The sequence below is a fragment of the Nicotiana sylvestris genome, chromosome 2, assembly GCF_000393655.2.
Source record: "Nicotiana sylvestris chromosome 2, ASM39365v2, whole genome shotgun sequence".
NCBI lineage: Eukaryota > Viridiplantae > Streptophyta > Magnoliopsida > Solanales > Solanaceae > Nicotiana > Nicotiana sylvestris.
In genome coordinates, this window is record NC_091058.1 from 164,605,395 (window position 1) to 164,627,676 (window position 22,282).

Sequence of the window (22,282 nt, forward strand, 5' to 3'; positions counted from 1 at the left end):
TACCGAGGACATGACTCTTGATAGGAGGGCGTGAAGGTCGAGAATTAGGGTAGATGTTTAGTAGGGAGTCAAGTGTATTTCTTTTTCATACTAGTAGTATTATTCTTGTATTCTCAGATTTCGCTCCTGCTGGCCTATATTCTCGTATTTTCTGATTCTTAGATTTATATTACTTCGTGTTGTCTCTTTCGCTCAGGTATCTTTGTATCTTGTTGTTGTTACTGCTTATTGCTACGGCTTCTTTTTCGTTTGAGCGGAGGGTCTATTGGAAACAGCCTCTCTACCTTTATAAGGTAGGGGTAAGGTCTGTGTACACACTACTTTCCTCAGCGCCCTTCTGTGGGATTACACTGGGTTTTTTGTTGTATCTATATTGAGTATCTCACTTGTGAATTCCAACTATTCAGTTAATCTCGTCATTCTTCCTCTCTAGGTTTCCAGCAAACACAGGGGCCAAGGGGTGCACACCAAGTGGCTTCTGGTGCTCCGGGGAAGCCTCCACGTCCAGTTCCCATTCCCCAGCCTGATGAAACTGTGCAGCCTAGTAAACAGAAGGCGAAAGTTCCAGTATTGGAGAAGCATCTGGTTGACCAACTTAGCACAGAGGAACAGGATTCATTGAACTCGAAGTTCCAGGAAGCAACTGATGCAGAGAAGAAGGTCGGCTATATGTCGGCTATAAATGTTCTTTCAAATGTTTTTTCCAGTCTCCTTTACTTGGCTCAATTCCCCCTTTCTGCTTTTTTTTTTTCTTTTTCTTTTCTATAATTGCTTCCTGAATTATGAACAACCAGTGAGAGAAACACTGGTATTTGGGATTGGATCTTTTTCACTAGGTACTAGAGTGGTGGTCATTTTGTCAAATCTCATATCTTATGTCTACTTGTTGACGTGTGTAATATACCACAGGGTAAATCTTCCAAGAGACTGTCTGTCTCTTCCGTGTTTTGTTACGGCATTTGTTGTATTTACTTTATTTTGGATCTGATGTATGAAAAGGCAAGCGAGTAATTCTGTTTAGGAACTGAAGAATAGAAACAATGCTGTGACCTTGCGGAGCAAAGCATTATGTTTGCTTCAGATTGTGAAATATATATGCTACTGACATGGTGTCTGGTCCGTCATAATTTCATAAGCAGTAAATTTTTGGATATTTCTCACGTGCTCATAATATCTGGACTTTGTGGAATTGCAAATGCTACTTCGATGCTTTGAAGCCATTGGTAATACAATTTTGTTCTTTACGAGTTAAAGTTGGTGCTGTTAACGAACAATGCTGAATCTTCGTATTTGATTTAAAAAACGTTGATCTAACTTGATGCTTAAGTTCTTTTGTCAGTTCAAGCTTGATTTATTGGTGATTACTCCTAATAACCAATAGTAATTGACGGTTATTCCTTTATCTCTTATGCCATAATGCCAATCACAGGTCATGGAACTGGAGAAGGAAATTTTAGACGCCAAAGAAAAAATTCAGTTCTACCATGCAAAGATGCAAGAATTGGTGAGTATCTTGATCATTATGTATCTAAAGTTCTCTCGGTTTTATTCAGATATCTCTCAATGTTTACTTTATTAAAAAAAGAAAAGAATAGAAAAATAGATCTCTCAGTGTTTCTAAGCTGGGAAATAAATCCTGAAATTGGTCCCGCCATGCCCTTGGGGGACATATTAGGTGTTATTCCCAGGGTAGAATTTCCTGCCTATGTGTACTACTGATTGTGTTTAGTTTGTTTGACTTGTTATCTCATTAGTGACCAAATAGTGCCAGACAAGCAGCTACATGGAAACCGATTTCGTCCATCCTAGTAATAAGTCAGTTTCAATCTTTTTGATGACTTTGCATGTCCGCTTGGATTCTTGGTAAAGTTTGCACTAAGATTAGCACAAACAAGAGGTTAATGCTTGCGCACACCTTGACTAGCTATTTCTTTTTCCTGAGGTTTTCACTGCTGCACTATTTTGGTTCACCATGCTAACAGCAGGAACCTTCAAATACTAAGTAGTTATGGGTGTCTAGATCTGGACGAGTATAGAATTATGACCCATAGCCACAAAATGCAGCGGGATCTTGGATGATAAGATTCAGCTGAGATTAAGAGTGCAGGTCACAGTTCCACTATTTCTACTTGGCTCCTTGACTAATCTATTGACTTTTGAGTCTGAAATTCACTTACTATTTAGTGTCTTTTATTATTCATATTTCATACAACAGCTTAAAGGTGTTCCATTTCATTCAGGCCACGTGAATTAATTTTTTTTTCTTATGGCTATGGCTTACCAAGTTCTGAATAATTAGTGATTATATCTTTATATGCTCTAGGGTATCATGTCATACATTTATTTATACCCTTGGTTTTGTGATGTTCTTCCTGAAGCCATGAATTTCTATTAACTGATCGATGGGTTTCCTTGCTGCCGTGTTCAGCTATGGATAGCTGAAGTTGAAAGCACATCACTAAAACTGTCTGCTTTTCTTTGGCCTTTTACATCAGATTCTATACAAAAGCCGATGCGATAATAGACTGAATGAGATCACCGAAAGAACTTCTGCTGACAAAAAAGAGGTAAAACTTATTTTGAACACAACAAATTTGAGCGCACGACCAATTTTTTGTTAACTAATAAAAGTTGACCATTTTACAGGTCGAATTACTGGCTAAAAAATATGAAGAGAAATACAAGCAGACTGGAGATGTTGCTTCTAAGTTGACAATTGAGGAGGCCACATTTCGGGATATTCAGGTATTTCTGTGGCTCTTCCTAACCCAATTCACTGATACTAACTCTTCTGCTCTGCTAGCGTCTAGTGAATTGTACAATCTGGCAGAGCTTTTCTTGTGATATTGTGTTCTGCTGAACCTTTTGTAGGAGAAAAAAATGGAGCTTTATAGAACGATTGTCAAAATGGATCAAGATGGCAAAACTGATGGTATCCAGGTAGCTATATTTTACCACTAATAGATTTGCTGGAGATAGCTAGAACATTTCAGATTTAAACTCTGGCTTTTGTAGGACCGTGCTAATCAGATTCAGGCAGACCTCGAGGGGCTAGTAAAAGCATTGAACGAACGGTGCAAAACTTATGGGCTACGGGCCAAACCAACTACTCTGCTTGAGCTTCCATTTGGTACTTGCGCTAGTATTTTTGTAGTTCTTGCAATTATATGTGCTTTTATTGAGCTATTTTATATGTTCTTATTCTTGATACCATAAAATCCAGATTAAAAACATTGTCGAAAATTTGTTTCCTGCATTCCCTGTTATTTTTGGTTCTGAATTGATCCCATTTGAGTTATTGGTATTCGCGAGAAATTTGGGTTCTACCCGGCTGTTTAGTTGTTCTTTAAAGTGCCATTTATGTTTTACTTTTGTTGGCTTCAGCCTCAAGCCGAAGCCTTCCTTTTGGCACCCAAGTTCAGTGTAGTACTTAATTGGGGGTATCATTATTAACTTCTTGCTGGCTTCATTAGGATTTCTTCCAGTTTTATAGTTTTCTACCCTGTTGATTATAAAAATAAAAACCTGTTGATAGTATGAGAATGTAATATGTGGCATGTATACAAGTTAAAAGGAGTATTTATATATTTCAATATCTCTAAAGAGACCTATACCTTTATATTTAAATCATGTGCATCTAGATCATGAGTTGGGACTAATTCTGATGTCGAAGAGCTGTGTGTGTTCATCTAAAGGTCTGTACCTTGGTGGGAAAATGGGATAACATCAGTGACGGATCCAGGATTTTATGTTCGTGGGTGCTTAATTTTTCTTGATGTGTCGTAACTACTTAATTTTTTGGTTGGTAGGTGCTTTCTTTTCCTTTTATATCAGATGCCTCAAATTTCTTATATAACTATACCTATGTTGTGTAAAGTTTAATGGGTGCTGAAGCACCTAAATTTAGTACGTAGCTCCGCCCCTGGATAACATGCCATTTTGATGATTCTTGTATTTTTTTTTGCCTAAGCTTCTCTGATTTTCATTGCTTATTTTTTAATACTTTCTGATATATTAGTAATAATTGTAAAGGTTGGCAACCGGGCATCCAAGAGGGGGCAGCTGACTGGGATGGAGCGTGGGATAAATTTGATGATGAAGGTACGCTGTAAACGTCATTTTAAAATCAAACATTCAAAGTGCCTCCAAAGTGGTCCAGAGACCATCTTATCAGCTTATCATTTTTAGATTAAAAGACTTGACTTTCATAGTGCCTATAGAGACCACCGGATCATCTTCTTTTCCTCCCTTTGCTTTGTGCATTTTTAAAAAAAATTATTATCATCATTATTATTATAATTATTATTAATTATTAATTCTTTTTTTGGGTAAGTAAGATCTCATTACCAGGGAGAAAATATTTACCTACAAAGCAAAAACCCCTAAAGCTTGTGTGAGAGTTTAAGACATGAGAAGAAAGAATTTCTTGTAAACATTTGTGTCTTACATTAGCCCTATTTACATAGGGTGTTTACACAGTACTAAACCCTTCTCTACCAATGTGGGACATTATACATACTACTATATACTAGCTCTCTAACACTCCCCCTCAAGCCGGTGCATATAAATCATATGTACCGAGCTTGTTATATATGTAACTAATATGAGGATCAGTGAGGGACTGAGTGAAAATATTTGGGGGTATTATCAGTTTTAGCCCGCGTCAGAAACTATTTATATTTGGTAGCCGAAAAAGTGTATAAAATTTGTATAGTTTTTGTATATAACCTACAGAATGTATATATATAAAAAAATATACATTTTTTTGGCTATTATTTTAAGAGTGACTATACACTGTCATTTTTCCAAATATATTTGTAAGCTGATCATTAGACTTCACAAACTTTGTAACAATAACTCCTGAGAGTATGTTCTCTCTGATGAAGTGACAATCAATCTCAATGTGTTTGGTCTTCTCATGGAACATTGGATTTGATGCAATATGAATGTCAACTTGATTATCACACATAAGTTCTATCTGACAGATTTCTCCAACTTTTAATTCTCTGAGCAACTGTTTGATCCAAACTACACATTTTGCGATAGCCACTGCTCGATATTTTGCTTCTGCACTAGATCGAGCAACCACATTCTGCTTTTTGCTTTTTCAAGAGACCAAATTACTTCATACTAAAACACAATATCCAGACGTAGAACATCTATCAAAAGGTAATCTTGCCCGATTAGCATCTGTGTATCAAATAATTTGCTCATGGCCCCTATCCTCTAATAGTAGTCCTTTGCCTGGAGCTGATTTTGTATACCGAAGAATGCGGACAACTGCATCCCAATGACTATCACAAGGAGAGTCCTTTAAGTGACTTACCACACTCACAGGAAAGGAAATGTCAGGTCTAGTCACTGTGAGGTAATTCAATTTGCCAACCAGCCGCCTATATCTTGAGGTAATTCAATTTGCCAACCAGCCGTCTATATTTTGCAGGATTGCTAAGAGGCTTCCATTGTCCTGGCAGAAGCTTAGCATTCGGATCCATTGGAGTGTTAACGAGTCTGCAATCCATCATTCTCAAGAATGACGAAAACATATTTCCTTTGTGAAATAACAATATCTGAACTAGACTGAGCAACCTTAATACCTAAAGAATATTTTTTATCTACCCAGATTCTTAGTCTGGAAGTGTTGAAAGAGATGTTGCACGAGATTAGTAATACCATCCTGATTATTGCCCAGTTATAACTGTGAGAAGGCACGGGAGAAAATATGATATATTGATATATTGTATGTGATGCAATACAAGAGGTGCTATTTATAGCTACTCTTATACAAAGGGGATACTACTCCTATTCCAATGTGGGACAATTACATAGCTATCTCTAACACTCCCCTCAAGCCGGAGCATATAAATCATATGTACCGAGCTTGTTACATATATAATCAATGCGAGGACTAGTGAGGGACTTGGTGAAAATATCTGCAAGTTGATCATTCGATCTCACAAACTTCGTAGTAATATCTCCTGAGAGTATCTTTTCTCTGACGAAGTGACAATCAATCTCAATGTGTTTAGTTCTCTCATGAAACACCGGATTTGATGCAATATGAAGTGCAGCTTGATTATCGCACACAAGTTCCATCCGACTGATTTCACCAAATTTCAACTCCTTGAGCAATTGTTTGGTCCAGACTAGTTCACATGTTGCCATAGCCATTGCTCGGTATTCTGCTTCTGCACTAGACCGAGCAACTACATTCTGTTTCTTACTTTTCCAGGACACCAAATTTCCTCCTACTAAAACACAATATCCAGACGTAGAACGTCTATCAGAAGGTGATCCTGCCCAATCAGCATCCGAGTACCCAACGATCTGCTCATGACCTCGATCCTCAAACAGTAATCCTTTACCTGGAGCCGATTTTATATACCGGATAATGCGGACAACTGCATCCCAATGACTATCACAGGGAGAATTCATAAACTGACTTACAACACTCACAGGATAAGAAATGTCGGGCCTAGTCACTGTGAGATAATTTAATTTACCAACCAGCCGCCTATAGCTTGCAGGATCGCTAAGCGGCTCCCCCTGTCCAGGCAGAAGTTTAGAATTCGGATCCATCGGCGTGTCAACAGGTCTGCAACCTGTCATCCCTGTTTCCTCAAGAATGTCTAACACATATTTCCTTTGAGAAATAACAATACCTGAGCTAGATTGAGCAACCTCAATACCTAGAAAGTACTTCAATCTGCCTAGATCCTTAGTTTGAAAGTGCTGGAAGAGATGCTGCTTCAGATTAGTAATACCATCCTGATCATTGCCCGTAATAACAATATCATCAACATAGACTACCAGATAAATACATAGACTTGAAGCAGAGTGGCAATAAAACACAGAGTGATCAGCTTCACTACGAGTCATGCCAAACTCCTGGATAACCGTGCTGAACTTACCAAACCAGGCTCGAGGAGACTGCTTTAGACCATAAAGTGACCGACGCAAGCGACATACAAGGCCACGAGACTCCCCTGAGCAATAAAACCAGGTGGTTGCTCCATATAAACCTCATCCTCAAGATCACCATGAAGAAAGACATTCTTAATGTCCAACTGATAGAGGGGCCAATGACGAACTGCAGCCATGGATAGAAAAAGGCGAACTGATGCCACTTTAGCCACTGGAGAGAAGGTATCACTGTAATCTAGCCCAAATATTTGAGTGTATCCTTTGGCAACAAGACGTGCCTTAAGTCGATCAATCTGGCCATCGGGACCAACTTTGACTGCATAAACCCAACGACAACCAACGGTAGATTTACCTGAAGGAAGAGGAACAAGCTCCCATGTACCACTTGTATGTAAAGCAGACATCTCGTCACTCATAGCCTGTCGCCATCCTGGATGAGACAATGCTTCACCTGTAGACTTAGGGATGGAAACCGAGGACAATGAAGATATAAAAGCATAATGGGGAGATGACAGACGATGATAACTCAAACCAACATAATGAGGATTAGGGTTTAGTGTGGTCCGTATACCTTTTCGAAGTGCAATCGGTGTACTAGGAGCAGGATCCGCAGTAGGAGCCGTGTCAGGTGCAGGACGAGAACCAGATGGGCCTGATGTAGGGCGCGAACGACGATGATAAGTCAAGAGTGGTGTTCCTGTGGCTGGGGAACTAGGAGGGATAACACTGGACTCCTCAAAAGTTGGTATGGGTGAAACCTCTGTGGTTGAAGGTGGAGAAGGATTACTAAACTCCTCAAAAGTCGGTATAGGTAAGACCTCAGATATGTCATGGTGGTCAGCAGAAGTGACATCAGTTGTGAAGAAAGGTTTAGACTCAAAAAATGTGACGTCAGCTGACATAAGGTACCTATGAAGATCAGGTGAATAACAATGATATCCCTTCTGAACACGAGAATAACCAAGGAAGACACACTTGAGAGCACGAGGAGCTAACTTATCTTTCCCCGGGGCTAAGTTATGAACAAAACATGTGCTCCCAAAAACCCGAGGTGGAAGAGGGTATAAGGCTGACTGGGGAAACAATATTGAATGTGGAATCTGACCCTTGATGGGAGATGAAGGCATCCTATTAATCAAATAACAAGCTGTGAGAACTGCATCGCCCCAAAAACGCAGCGGAACACGAGACTCAATTAGAAGTGTGCGAGCAGTCTCAATAAGGTGCCTATTCTTTCTTTCTGCAACCCCATTTTGCTGAGGGGTATAAGGACAAGATGTCTGATGAATAATTCCATGAGAAGACATAAACTGCTGAAACTGAGAAGATACATATTCTAAGGCATTATCACTGCGAAAAATGCGGATAGAGACACCAAATTGGTTTTTGATTTCAGCACAAAAACTCTGGAATATAGAGAATAACTCAGAACGATCTTTCATTAAGAAAAGCCAAGTACATCTTGAGTAATCATCAATAAAGCTAACAAAATAACGAAATCCCAAGGTTGAACTGACTCTACTAGGACCCCATATATCAGAATGAACCAAGGAGAAAACAGACTCTGCATGACTCTCAACACTACGCGTAAAGGAAGCTCGGGTATGTTTCCCAAGCTGACACGACTCACAATCTAATCTAGACAAACTGGATAAACTAGGCACCATCTTTTGAAGTTTGGATAAACTCGGATGTCCTAAACGTCTGTGGATTAGATCTGGAGGATCTGTAACTAGACATGTTGTGGAAGGACTGAGCGAGTTAAGGTAGTAAAGACCTTCTGATTCACGACCTGTACCAATTGTCCGTCCCGTACTGCGGTCCTGCATAATAAAAGAATCATCAATAAAATATATACCACAATTGAGGGCACGAGTCAAACGACTAACAGATGCAAGACTAAAAGGACAACCAGGAACATAAAGAACGGAATCTAGGGTGATAGAAGACAATGGGTTGGCTTGTCCAACTCCTTGTGCCTTAGTTTGACATCCATTGGCTAAAGTAACAGTAGGAAGAGACTGTGAATATACAATATTCGACAAAAGTGATTTATTACCAGAGATATGATCAGAAGCGCCTGAGTCCATGACCCATGGTCCAAGAGTACTAGACTGGGAAACACAAGCAAAAGAATTACCAGCAATAGGAGTGTCAGTCTGGGCAACTGAGGCTACTTGTGGAGATGTTTGCTTACTTGCTCGATACTGAAGGAGCTCATTATATTCTTCTTTAGATACAGAAAAGCCCTGGTTACCTGTAGTCTCGCTCTGAGCAACGTAGGCATTTTTGGGTGGACGGCCATTTAAGGAATAACACATTTCGCGAGTGTGTCCAAGTTTGTGACAATAAGAACACTTGGGTCTAGATCTCCCAAAACGACCGCCTCCTCGTCTATTCTCCATAGCTTGAGATGCCCGAACATCCACTGTCTGGGATGCAAGAACAGAGGAATCAAGTTTCTGTAATGAAATCACTGGGTGACTTGGTGCTGCAGCAAGGCGAAGTAATCGAGAGAATAATTCATCAACTGTAGGGACAGTCGGACTCGCCAAAATCTGGTCTCGTACTGAATCAAGATCATGAGGAAGTCCAGCGAGTGTAAGAACTAGAAACATTTTCTGTCGCTGCTCTTGTTGTTTTGACACACTAGCAGAAACTGGCATCAATGTCTCAAATTCCTCCATGACTGCCTGTACCTGACCCAAGTAAGTAGACATATCTAATTCTTGCTTCTTTAAGTTTGTCATCCGTGATATCACATCATAGAAGCGAGATATATCATTAGTGTATAACGTACGAGCCTTTGCCCAAACCAAATAACATGTCTGGAATGGCCGAAACAAAGGCATCAACTTAGAATCAATAGAACGCCACAAGATGCTACATAATTGAGCATCAATTTTTGCCCAAAGCGCTATCGCCTTTTCATCTCCTTCGCTAGACTGTTTAATCAGATGATCTTGCACACCTTGACCTTTACACCACAACTCGACAGATGAAGCCCAAGCTAAGTAGTTTGAACCTCCCATTAAAGGTTCCGAGGTAATCATAACATTAGAGTTTCCAGAACTCATGCTTTTAGACCCAAAAACATCAATTCCCAAAGACATCTTGTAAATTATTACCAAATAAGAGAAATAATCAACTGTAATCCACTGAAAATAGAGTAAGGAACACTGAACCAGAATAGTAAACTACTGTAGCAGTTGGAAAGTTACTGTTGCAGCCGGAAAATATTCAAAGTGGTCGGAATGAAATAAAAACAGTAGGGGTAGGATCGGAATTACCAGAAGACCCAACTGTTCTGAAGGAACTTTTTCAAAAAATGGCCGGAAGTCAACTTTTTGAAATCACTATTCACGCCGGAAAAATAAAAAAGTGGTCGGAATTTGGTGTAACCTGGATGGGTAGGCTCGGAATTGCAAGGGAAACAATCTGTCCTGAAGAGTCGTCGCCAAAAAATGGCCGGAAGGTGGCCCACGCAACGTTGGAACTTCGCCGGAAAATTTTCTTTGGACAGCTACAGTACCGCCGGAGATTTTCACTGGGATTTGGTCGCCGGACAGTGACTACTCTTGTGGTAGTGTTGGATTTTGTGCACAACACTGACCGAGACAAAGCAGATGCAAAACAACTTTGAAAGTCGCCGGAAAAAAAGGGTTCCGGTGACTGATTTTACTTCCCGGAATCGCTGGAATTTATGCACAACGATAAATCTCTCACGATAGCTCTGATACCATGTGAGAAGGTACGGGAGAAAATATGATATATTGATATATTGTATGTGATGCAATACAAGAGGTGCTATTTATAGCTACTCTATACAAAGGGGATACTACTCCTCTTCCAATGTGGGACAATTACATAGCTATCTCTAACAATAACGATTTCGTCAACATATGCCACCAGATAAATACATAGATTAGGAGTAGAATGCCGATAAAACAAAGTGATCAGCGATAGGTCTCTTACGGTTGCTCTGAGACCATGTGAGAGTCTAAGACATGGGAAGAAAGAATTTCTTGTATACATTTGTGTCTTTTATTAGCCTTATTTATATAGGGTGTTCAAATAGTACTAAATCCTTCCCTACCAATGTGGGACACTATGACATACTAACTCTCTAACAACTTGATAACCGACTCAAGCTTCAGTAAAAGAAAAAACCTGCACTACAAGCTCATCTAAACAGCAATCTATTCTAACCAGCACCAGTGGACAACACCATTACAACTAAGGATACCAATTCAATGTCTTCAGCTGTGCCAGCAACTTTCACATTGCAACCCCCCCCCCCCCCCCCCCGAGCATGTATATCTTGCACTATCATCCTGATGAGGATGTCGGCATTTCTCCTTTTGTCTTGGAAGATTGTGAGATTTCTTTCTTGCCATATAGTAGGCACAGGCAGCTAGAGCAATTCTGTATATTTCGGCACTCCCATTCTTCCCTTTTGCATATGTCTCTGCCCAACTTTGCTCTATTGACCATTCATTCGGCTGCCTAGATATTCCCTTGCCATATCCGTAGCCTGCTCCATACTTCTTCGGAATATTCACACAAAGAATAAGTGTTCTCTTGTTTCATCCTCAGCTTCACAGAGGGCATAGCACATTAGTAGCAATATCCCACATTAGTAGCAATAATATTATTATTGTTATTAATAATAATAATAATAATAATAATAATAATAATAATAATATTTTTCAAGTTGTCCGAAATTCTGAACTCATTGTATTGTTGAATAATTGTCCTTCTCAGAATTCACATTTGTGAAGGAGCTCACTCTTGATGTACAAAATGTCATTGCCCCTCCTAAACCAAAAACCCCATTGGTCCGGGAGAAAGCATCTTCTTTGAATGACCATGATACTGGAAAATCATCTGCCGATGCTGGCACTGATGCAAAGGCAGAGAAGTTACCAAGCCCAGTAAAAGCTAGAGAGAGTGATGCGGAGGCTGCCCATTCAGCAAGAAGTCCAGCTGATAGTCCAACCAGGAGTAGTGCAGTTGAGAGCCCGTCAAAAGAATTTGAAGAATCACTGAATAGGAGGGACAGTACTTTTGATGGTTCACCCCATGCTGCCCAAAGGTAATGTGTTGTTTTTGTTCTTCTCTTTTGGTGATTTGATCTCTCATGGTGTTATATTCTCCAAATAATGTGCCACCTATTCTATTATTCAATCATATTCTTTGATGGATTCAGAACTAAACTGTTAGCTTTTCTTAGAAATCTGAACTTCTGAATAATTTACTAGTGCAGTGAACGCTGGGGGACTGAGTCTGTGTTCTCTGGGGACAAAAAATTTGATGAATCTGGTTGGGGTGCATTTGATACAGGCCGTGATGCAGATGCTGCGTGGGACTTCAATTCTGCTTCTAAGGTAAGTGGATACATCTATTTCATTTTTGTTATAAGAAAAAAAGAAAAGAAAAAGGTAAATGGATACATCAGATGTTCGTTCTTTCACTTTTTCAATTACTAGGTTATAGGAAAAGCATCTTCCGGGGCACCAACATTTCTTCGGCCTTAGCATCCTTTGCATGCCTTTTTGTTGTCACTGCATGTCTACTGCATTTTGGTCTAGACAATTTTCGGCTTATCTGTGGTGCTTGAAATATTTCATCTGTCATTGGCTTAGTTGAAGGGCCTATTATATTGCTAATTTTCTACGGTATTGCAGGATTCTCTTTTTGATGATGATGACTGGGGCCTAAAGCCTATAAAAACGGGCTCCACAAATTCCAGTATCACACTCCCGAAGCAAACCCCATTTTTTGATTCTATTCCTAGCACCCCTAGTTACAATAGTGGGATCAGTTACTCAGAGAACCAGTTCCCAAAGCAAAGCCTATTCTTTGATTCTGTTCCAAGCACCCCAACTTACAACCCTGGAGTCCCACAGGCAGACAACTTGTTCTCTAGGCAAAGTCCTTTCTTTGATTCTGTTCCTAGCACACCAGCCTATAATGCAGGTGGCTCCCCACTTGCGGATAACACGTTCCAGAAAAAGAGTCCATTTGCCTTCGCTGACTCGGTTCCAAGCACACCTATGTTTAGTTCTACGCCTCGAAGATCTAGTGATATGTCTGAGGAGCCCTTGAGCAGCTTTTCCAGATATGATTCCTTCAACACGCACGATGGTGGCCCCTTTGCTAGTCGTGAGTTTTCAAGATTTGATTCGATGCGCAGCACTACAGACTCTGAGTATGATAATGGTTCGTCCCAGCAGCGTGGCTCCTTCGCTAGGTTTGATTCATTTCGCAGCACGGCAGATTCTGATTATAATTTTGGGCTCTTTCCCCCTCAAAAGTCACTATCAAGGTTTGATTCTATCGGCAGCACCCGTGACACAGATTATGGTCATGGTTTCTCATCCTTTGATGATGCAGATCCATTTGGGTCCCATCATGAACCATTTAAGACATCAGTGGGGAGTCAGACACCAAAGAGAGATTCTGATAGTTGGAAAGCATTTTAATGTGGTAATGGATTTCCTTGCTCGCATATGGTCTCGTTTCCCCCCTCTATTTAAAGCTGTCTTTGGTCTGTTCTTTTGGTTGTAGGGATAGTGAATTGGTTGTGATTAGCTAGTCTTTCGTTGTGGCATGAGTGTTACGAAGAGTTGTATTATCTAATATTTTCTCATTAGCTGGGTTTTTCTTTCATTTTTCTTTGGGGTGGGGGAGGGGGTGTATTTTGACCTTTTCCTTCTCTCCTATTGTTGTTTAAAGGTGAGCTGAGCTTTTGTTGCATTCACCCATATTCAATGTATAAAACATGTAATAATGTTCTTTTCTTTTCAGTCAGTTCCTAGTTTAGAGTTATTTAGGTTCGAGAGTGATTTGTATCCACTTGATTGTCAGTTATTATGATAAAGTTGAGGATTTGCGGTAGGATCAAATAAATCATAGGTATCAGTTTCGCTCTAATTTAGTATTCAAAACATTCATCATGGTTTCATCATGCCTGTGGTGATGATCTATCACCACCTTTCTCTTTAATTCGAGCTTGGAACTGGCTACACTTAATTAAACTAAGACAGGAAACTGCAACCCTCTTATAGTCTCTTTAATCAGTCAAATTTGGTTCGACAGGCAAGTAAAACCGAAGAGATTGGTTGAAAAAAGAAAAAGGCAGAAACATTTTCGATGAATGCGTTAAATTCAAAGGGAAAATAGAAAATTATTAGTCTTTGAAATTAACTTCTGCCTATCATTGCAAGTCATATAAAACTAAATGAATCACATTGTATCATCTTCCGCTATTATTTGAGAGAACAAAAGAGGCACAATACTGTGACTCACTCCATGGCATAAACAGTAAGACATATTAATGACCGTTTGTTGAAGAAAATTTACTACAAAAAGGTAGGAACAAAAAGGAAAACTTATCCTCAAAGAGAATCCATAATCTAGATGTGATCTTATTATATGTACACATCAACAGAACCCGCCCTAGATCCACCTCTTCTAGGGAGTAATTTGAACTCAACCTAAACCAGAGAGTACATGATTATATATATATAAATATATAAAATGATTCAATTAAATTGTAATAGGAAGCAAGTAGCCAACTTTATGCTTTGACTCCAAAGATCTCCAGCATGGAAGAATAAGTTCCATAGATAGCCAAAACTGCACCCATTAAAACAAGTGCAGAATCCAAAGCCAAACCAAGCCATCCTAGTTCTTTCTTGAATACAATTAAGTGAAACAAAGCAGGTAGCACAAACCCCAAAACAATGCACACACTGCTCCCAACTAGTGACAAGAAATCAGCAAAATTTGGCACCATTAATGCCACTAAAGTGACTACCAAAACCACAATCCATCTCAACCAAAAGCAGTATCTCCCTTCACAAAATCTCCTTTCCATCACTTCATAAACAGGATTCATCATTAATGGGAAAGTAAAGAAAAGGTTTATGCAAAGTCCAATTTGCACTAATGTGCTAAGCAATCCTCTCCCAAGATTGGTTGTGATTATATCTTTGGTCTCTTCCCCAAAGGCAAAGTACCCCAATACTCCAAAAGAACCATACATCAAAGAAATGAAAGCCATTGACAAACCCAAGATTTTCCCAAATTTTTCCTTGTCTTTCATCTCTGCTTCTAAAGGTAAGACCATCCCAACACCTTCAAAAGCATAAACAGATACACCAAGACCATAGAAGAAAACACTGAACCCACCAAATGTTTCAAGAACAGGTCTATTCTTTAGAAAAATCAACACATCCTCAGCCATAACTACCCCCATAGCACCTAAATCAACAACATCAGCAAATATACTCAAAGGGGCTAAGTGAGTGAGTGTAGGGATTGAATTCAACCCCAACTGAAATGGGAAACAACTCCAAATATACACTTTTTTAGGTGACAACCCCAAGATTTTAGGACTTGGATTTGTAACAGAATAATTGAATAAGTGTGCTAATGTATTGGCTATGAAAATCAAGTAACTTATACAAAAACCAGCTTGAGACATAACAATCATAGCATCTACTGTACATCTACCTACAGATCCACACACAGCATATCCCAAATCACCAAAAGATGAAATCTTGGCAACTTTGAAATGGGATTCTAGCTTTCTCCTTGAATAAACAAGAAGCATCATACAATAGCAAGTAAGAGTTGCTACTGATAAAAGCATGAGAGTACCCATTACCCATCCTGTTTTCTTGAAACTATAAGGAAGACCAAGAACTCCAGCTCCTACTACTGCTATGAAAACATTAGCAAAAGTTTTGGAAGGTGAAGAAAGATGTTGGGTGTTGGCTAAAAGTGGTGTATCTTCTCTTGGGATTTGCAGAATATGGGATGATGAACTTGCTTTGTCTTTCTCAAACCCCATAGTTCACAGTTCAAATCAAGAATCCAAATTAGTGACCAAAAAACCAGTAAAGATTACAACTTTATTGATTTAGATTACTCAAACTGTGAAGAAATTGTAGTTATTACAGATCAAAGAGAGAAACTTTAAGTTTATTTCAGTTATTACAGATGAAAGAAAGATAATTGAAGTTTGTTTCAATGTTTCAAAGTGCCAAGTTCTGGGGTTCAGAGGGAGTTTTGAGGAGGAGAAAATGGCGGTGGAAGCTGCATAGATGTACACTTTTTCGTCAAGCGAGAGAAAAAATCAAGAGACCATTTAAAGAAAACCTTTGAAAGTGACAATGATATTTTATGGAGCTAAGAAATCTGTGCACGGCTTTTATTTTTTTATTTTTTTGTGTGGTCAAAATAAGTTTTGGTTTCTGGTGAAAAAAGACAGATGGTCGGTCATATGAAGTTGTTTCAACTTTCAATCATTATTCATTAACAAATATTTTACATAATTTTAAAATATTGAAAAAGACCATTGTTTAACAAGTTTCCTTTGATGAATATACAAACCTAAAAGGCTATAAAGTGACGGGCAAGATGCACGTAGTATGAGCATCAATACACAAATACTATTGCAGATTGCAGAAACAAACAAGTGTGACCTAATTCCTATCACAATTTTCTTCCACCTAGTACATAACAAAAATCTCAACTTGTCTAAAAGTTAGTTCACACATTAGATACGCGAAAATTATGATGCAAGCATTGTTTATAGGGGATATAATAATGAAATGATTGTTATGAGTTGGTTAATACTGAGGAGATTGTCATTTTCATGGGATGATTAAAATATACTGAGGAGATTGTCATTTTATAATATATATATATATATATATATATATATATATATATATATATATATCACTTTCTTTTTTTTGGATTAGTCTCTTAACTCAAATTCTCTCTAAAACAGTACAACAGATGACTTTATATGGTCGGCGAAGTCATTCACCCATCGGATGGTTTGAGCCCGGTGATGCTAGGTTATATAACACTGATTTAGTGAAGGATGCCTTGGAGAAGGTAAAGTTGATTCAGGAGCGAATTCGCACAAGACAGTCCACACAGAAGAGTTACACGGATCAGAAGGCGTATGATCAATCATTTATGGTGGGCGAGGAGGCTCTCTTAAAAGTCTCAACGTGAGAGAGCCCTCGCGTTCGCGATGAAGGATCTCAGGGCCTAGGCCAACTTTGCCTTCGCAATCGCGTGGCTTCTTCCCCGATCGCGAAGAAGGGTCAACTAGGTAGAGACTTGTTTTAAATCGGGGATTGGATTCATTTTCTCTCATTTCACTTTGGGTTAGCCGATTTTGGAGCTCTTGGAGTGGGATTTTTCACCCATCATTGTAAGTTAAGTAATTACTACTTAATGTGAGTTTAATACATGGATTTTGAGTAGATTTTTACATATAAATTGTGAAAATTATAGGATTTAGTTGGAGAAAACCTAGGTTTTGATAAAAATGGGATTAGACCATGAAAATAATTATGGAATTGGGTAGAAATTATATATTTGTGTTCGTGAGGTTATGAGTAATATTTATTTACAAAATATTTCTGAAATCCGGGAACGTAGGCCCGGGGGCTTGGGGCATGGAGTGAGGAATCTTCCAATTTGGGTTGGGTAGTTACTCTAATAGTTAAATTATAAACTTTTGAGCATATATTGATTAATTTGTACAATATTTGGCTAGTTTCGAATTGCATGGTACCGATTTGAAGCTTTTAGTGTGAATTGTGGACCGAAAAGCGGATTTTAAAATGAGGTAAGTCTCTTGCCTAACCTTATAAGAGGAAATTATCCCCGTAGGTGCTATAAATAGTTGGTTGCTAATAATTGTGGGTGCTACGTGTACACGATGTGACGAGAGTTCGCACGTAGCTAATATAACGACCTGACCGGTCATTTTGAGAGTATTATCCCCGATCCTATATTTATTGCTCCCTCTGTTTCATTTTGTTATTCCTTAACTTGTAAGATGTGTGTTTCCCTTACGTGTTGTAATTGTCTTCTTGTTTTTCGTGCTGCTGCTTTTTCGTACATTCTTATTATTTCATTAATCGGCCATTTATTTTTATCATTTCACCTTCTGCCTTATTTCTTATATTCCAGTAGGGCCCTGGCCTGACCTCGTCACTACTCTACCGAGGTTAGGCTTGGCACTTACTAGGTACCATTGTGATGTACTCATACTACGCTTCTGCACATATTTTTGTGCAGACTCAGGTATATCTTATAAGCCTCGATAGTAGAGTATTGTGCTACTGTTTAGAGATTTCAAACTATATCTGCCAGCGTCCGCAGACCTCGAAATCCCCCTCTATCCTTATTATGTTGTTTTCCTTATCCTCTTTAGACTCTGATATATAGAGATATTTAGTATTTCCTTTAAAACTTGTGACATATAACTACTGGATTTTGGGAGTTGTTCTTACTCTGAGTTGCAGATTTACTTGTACATGCCGAGGTCTCTCTCTCTCTCTCTCTCTCTCTCTCTCTCTCTCTCTCTCTCTCTATATATATATATATATATATATATATATATATATATATATATATATATATATATATATATATATATAGGGCGGAGATTCACTACTAACTTCTTATCAGACAGACAAAAGAAAGAGGGCATGCGAGAATAAATAATAGAATAGGAAACAACCGAAAACTCGAGAGGGTCGCCTTTGGAGAAGCATTTGCTGGTAACCAAAGCCTCACTCTGATTATGTCATGAGGCTGACTGAATCCAGTCCATAAACTTTTCGACGACAGCCTTCCGCATTGGAGGCGAGTGGAGTGCAACAATCCCATTCATCATATTTGATCTACATAAGCCATACACACACACACACACACACACACACACACATATATATATATATGCTGATGTTTAGATTTTAGTCGTTGTTTCAGTTCTTTCCGTAAATTGTTAGGCTTATAACCTAGTCTTAGAGACTAGATGCCGTCACGACATCCTACAGAGGGAAACTTGGGTCGTGACAACTAAAAATAATGCTTATGTCCGGATAGTTTTAGGACTCTACAATGCATTACTTGTATTATTTGTACCCAAATTTTTAATTTAATTACTTAAATTATATTTGAAATTGGATAAATGATTTATAAAGACTGAGCTTCACTATTTGAGTTTTGGTGGGTTACTTGAATGTTGGTGGGGATTATACCTTCTTTGAGTATTATTCTTATGTAGTAGCTATTAATCGAAATTCGTAGGGTATTCTTTCTTCCTGTGGATCGGTCCGAATGCCTTGGCAATATAATAGATACATCTATAGTTCACGCGGTCGACCCTCGGCAGTGTACACACTATTCTGGATCGGACCATATGACCCCGGCATAAATTATGCATGATATTTCTCGGAGTCCAGTTATACTTGATATTTCCTCCATGACTTAAGAATTTATAATTTCTTGATGGCTCTTATTTGTTAAAATTAGTATGTGATAGTTGGAGATTTTTGATTGATATTTAATTAAAGAACCACTAACTTATTATTCATTATTTCGTTATTATTAATGTATTCCATGCCTATTTATAATTTTTGTACTTTATTCATTGACCTTTAGTAAATGTCGATGTCGACCCCTCATCACTACTTTTTCGAGGTTAGACTAGATACTTACTGGGTACATGTTGTTTATGTACTCACGCTACACTTCTACACTAATCGTGCAAGATCTGAGGCAGGTGCATCTAGCAGCCATTCAGGCGCGTACCCCCGTTATACGGAGAGTTAGTGGTGAGCTGCTCTCTATGCTCCGTTCTGCAGTGCCAGGAGTCTCTTCTTGTTGTGAGCATGTAATTTTTGCTTCACATAAATTACTCCTACAGGATTCCGAAAATTAGATTTTTCCTTTTAATTGTTTGTTATTTTAGGAATTATTGTAGAATTTTTTGCGTGCATGTTTAATTTTAGTTAATTCATAAATAAAAAAATACAAAAATATATTGCGTTTGCATTTAGGATTTAATATTACATTTTTAGATTAATTAGTAAATTAGTTTGTTTTACAAAAATAGAAAAATCACAAAAAATAACTTACTTTTGCATTTTTAATTTTTAGCCGTGAATTTTGGTAGTTTTCTTTTAATTTGGTATTTAATTAGTTGTGATAATTATTACTTAGAGTTAATTAATTTAATTTTCTAGGATAATTTGGTTTAAGAATTAATTTAGGTTTTATTTTTTTAATTTGGAAAAAAAGGAAAATAATTTTGAAATTGAAAAAGAAAAGAAAAGGAACAAAAGAGTGAGGGAATCAGATTTTTGGGCCATTTATTTAATTTTTCTCAAGAACAATCATTTTACTCTCAAATACCCGACCAAAACCAGCCCAAAACCCGTCCCCCTACCTGGTCCAAATCCCACTCAGCAACCAAATGACCCCGTTTCATTCGCTTTTGATCAGGACCGTTGATCTCATCTGATCAAATGGTCCGGGATTGAGGGCCCTCTTATTATATAACTGTCCTAAAGCCCCTACCCCCCTCTCACTCATCTCTCTCATTTCCCCTCCGCTTCAGAGACCGAACCAAACCCTAAGAGCCGCCCCAATTTTCCAACGCCTCAAGCCGGCGGCGCCACCCCCAGATCATCTCAAATCTACACCACATGACCCCCATGACTCCCTCATACCAAATCCATAACTCTTTGCCCTCGAATCTGTCCGGAACTCTTCAAATCTTAAATTGAAGATCTGAACCCTAAAATCTCAAAAACCAAATTGGCCAGTTTATTGAAGATTTGAGGTTGAAATCGACTTTATTCGTGTGTTTTCATTTGAGAACACACGATTAAGGTCCATTTCGGTCAAAAATTGAAGTTTCCTTTGAAGATAGATCAAGACTGTTTGTTTTTGATAGGTATTTTCAGTATCTCCTCTTTTTCATTTTTTCCTAGCTTCTTCTATTTTCTTCTTTTTCTTCTTTCTTGTTTTCTGTTTTCTCAAATCATGTCTGCATGTGTTTCTTTTAATTTAAGTTTTATGTTAATTATTATCTTCATTAGTTTTGTTTTGATTCGTTAGTTTAATTTTATTTGAATTTCCCTTTAGTTTTGGGCCATTGAGAACCTTTGGTTCAGGGAGTCCAAATGACTCCGAATTGCCCTTTCCTTTTTCTGCTTTCTCGAATCTTCTGTTGAAGTTCTGATTTGGACTTGGGCCCAAAGAAAAGGGATTAGCCCAGGTCTTGTTAGACTCATGCCAGTATGAACCATTGGGTCAATTTGACCCGTCTGGTTTTAGGGTAAAAACAGGGTTCCTAGGGGTTAATTTAGGAATTTAGGCTAGGGAATATATGTATAACTGATTTAGGAAGCTTCTGGGAAGGTGTCTTTGAGACTAAACTGAAATACTGATTTTTAAGCTAATACAACAGTAAAAATGATAATTCCAAAGGGTTTAAAGTGCAAAACACTGAATTCATTCTTGCTGCTCTAAAGCTTGCCTATAAAGGCACTCTTTCTTCACTCACAAGTCAGAATTTAGAGATTAAAAATACTGAAAACCCAAAAAATGGCTGGAGTCTGAAAAGCTTAGAACACTGAAATTCTTGCACTTCAGGTTCTTGAAAGATTTGGGCTCATCTTGGGCCCAAGTCTGAAGACACTTGCAAATGGGATTATATACTTTGTATTATTTTGGTCTATCTTGTTTTGTTGAACCCAGTTCCCTCGTTCAGTCGCTATTGTGGAGGCAATTTCTTTTTAGACAATTGGTTACTTAATACAATGCCTATTATTTGCTACATAGGTTCGAACATCTAGCATAAAGTAATTAGAATCCCTTTATGTTTTTTTTCCGTAATTAACTAGATTCTTAAAAGAGATTTGAGGCGAGCCATATTAGGCAAGTTATAACTTATGGCCCCAAAAGTTTTTTTAAAAACCTTTTTGGTTAGAATAATTTGAGGCGTGCCATGCCAAATAAAATTTCAAAACGCATGGCCCTCATTTAATTAATTTTAATACTTAAAAATCGAGGCGTGCCATTTAGTTGAATTTTCCATGGCCCTCGCAAATTTTGAAAGTGCGTAGCTGCTTTAGGCGCGTAATTTAAATTAACTTCCTTAAACTCGGGTGTGCATTTCATGTGACCCAAATCCAAATCTCAACAATGTTAAAATAAAATGTGTCGCGGACCGTGGGTGCATTTCATGTGGCGTGGTTCAAAGACGCGTTTTAGATATCGTTGAATCTTGCTAAAAGTAATTAAAGGCGGTTAATAATTTAGAATTATACCATAGGTTAAAACATGTATTAAAATCAGATAATAGGCCAATTATGATAGTTTAAGCGACCGTGCTAGAACCACGGAATCTGGGGGTGCCTAACACCTTCTCTCGGGTTAACATAATTCCTTATTGGGAATTTCTGGTTCGCAGACTTCAAAAGGAAAGTCGAATTTTCCTTGATTTGGGATTTTAAAATAAACCGGT

At 38.3% G+C, this 22,282-nt stretch overlaps 2 protein-coding genes across 2 annotated transcripts in view; one reads left to right on the forward strand and one right to left on the reverse strand.

The window, feature by feature from the left end:
• LOC104214692 (uncharacterized) overlaps window positions 1-13,733 on the forward strand; it is a 32,220-nt gene extending 18,487 nt beyond the window's left edge. The window contains exons 4-13 of the mRNA XM_009764401.2: window positions 434-660; window positions 1,430-1,504; window positions 2,496-2,567; window positions 2,647-2,745; window positions 2,872-2,940; window positions 3,016-3,130; window positions 4,033-4,101; window positions 11,689-12,019; window positions 12,191-12,311; window positions 12,612-13,733. Of these exons, the coding sequence (XP_009762703.1) occupies window positions 434-660; window positions 1,430-1,504; window positions 2,496-2,567; window positions 2,647-2,745; window positions 2,872-2,940; window positions 3,016-3,130; window positions 4,033-4,101; window positions 11,689-12,019; window positions 12,191-12,311; window positions 12,612-13,409 (1,976 nt within the window). The 3' untranslated portion in view covers window positions 13,410-13,733. The remainder of the gene's footprint in view (window positions 1-433; window positions 661-1,429; window positions 1,505-2,495; window positions 2,568-2,646; window positions 2,746-2,871; window positions 2,941-3,015; window positions 3,131-4,032; window positions 4,102-11,688; window positions 12,020-12,190; window positions 12,312-12,611) is intronic.
• A 518-nt stretch (window positions 13,734-14,251) lies between these two features.
• Window positions 14,252-16,121, reverse strand: LOC104214691 (amino acid transporter AVT3C-like). Its single transcript, XM_009764400.2, has one exon. The coding sequence runs from the start codon at window positions 15,782-15,784 to the stop codon at window positions 14,507-14,509; it is 1,278 nt and encodes a 425-aa protein (XP_009762702.1). The 5' UTR covers window positions 15,785-16,121; the 3' UTR covers window positions 14,252-14,506.
• Between the last annotated feature and the right edge of the window lie 6,161 nt (window positions 16,122-22,282).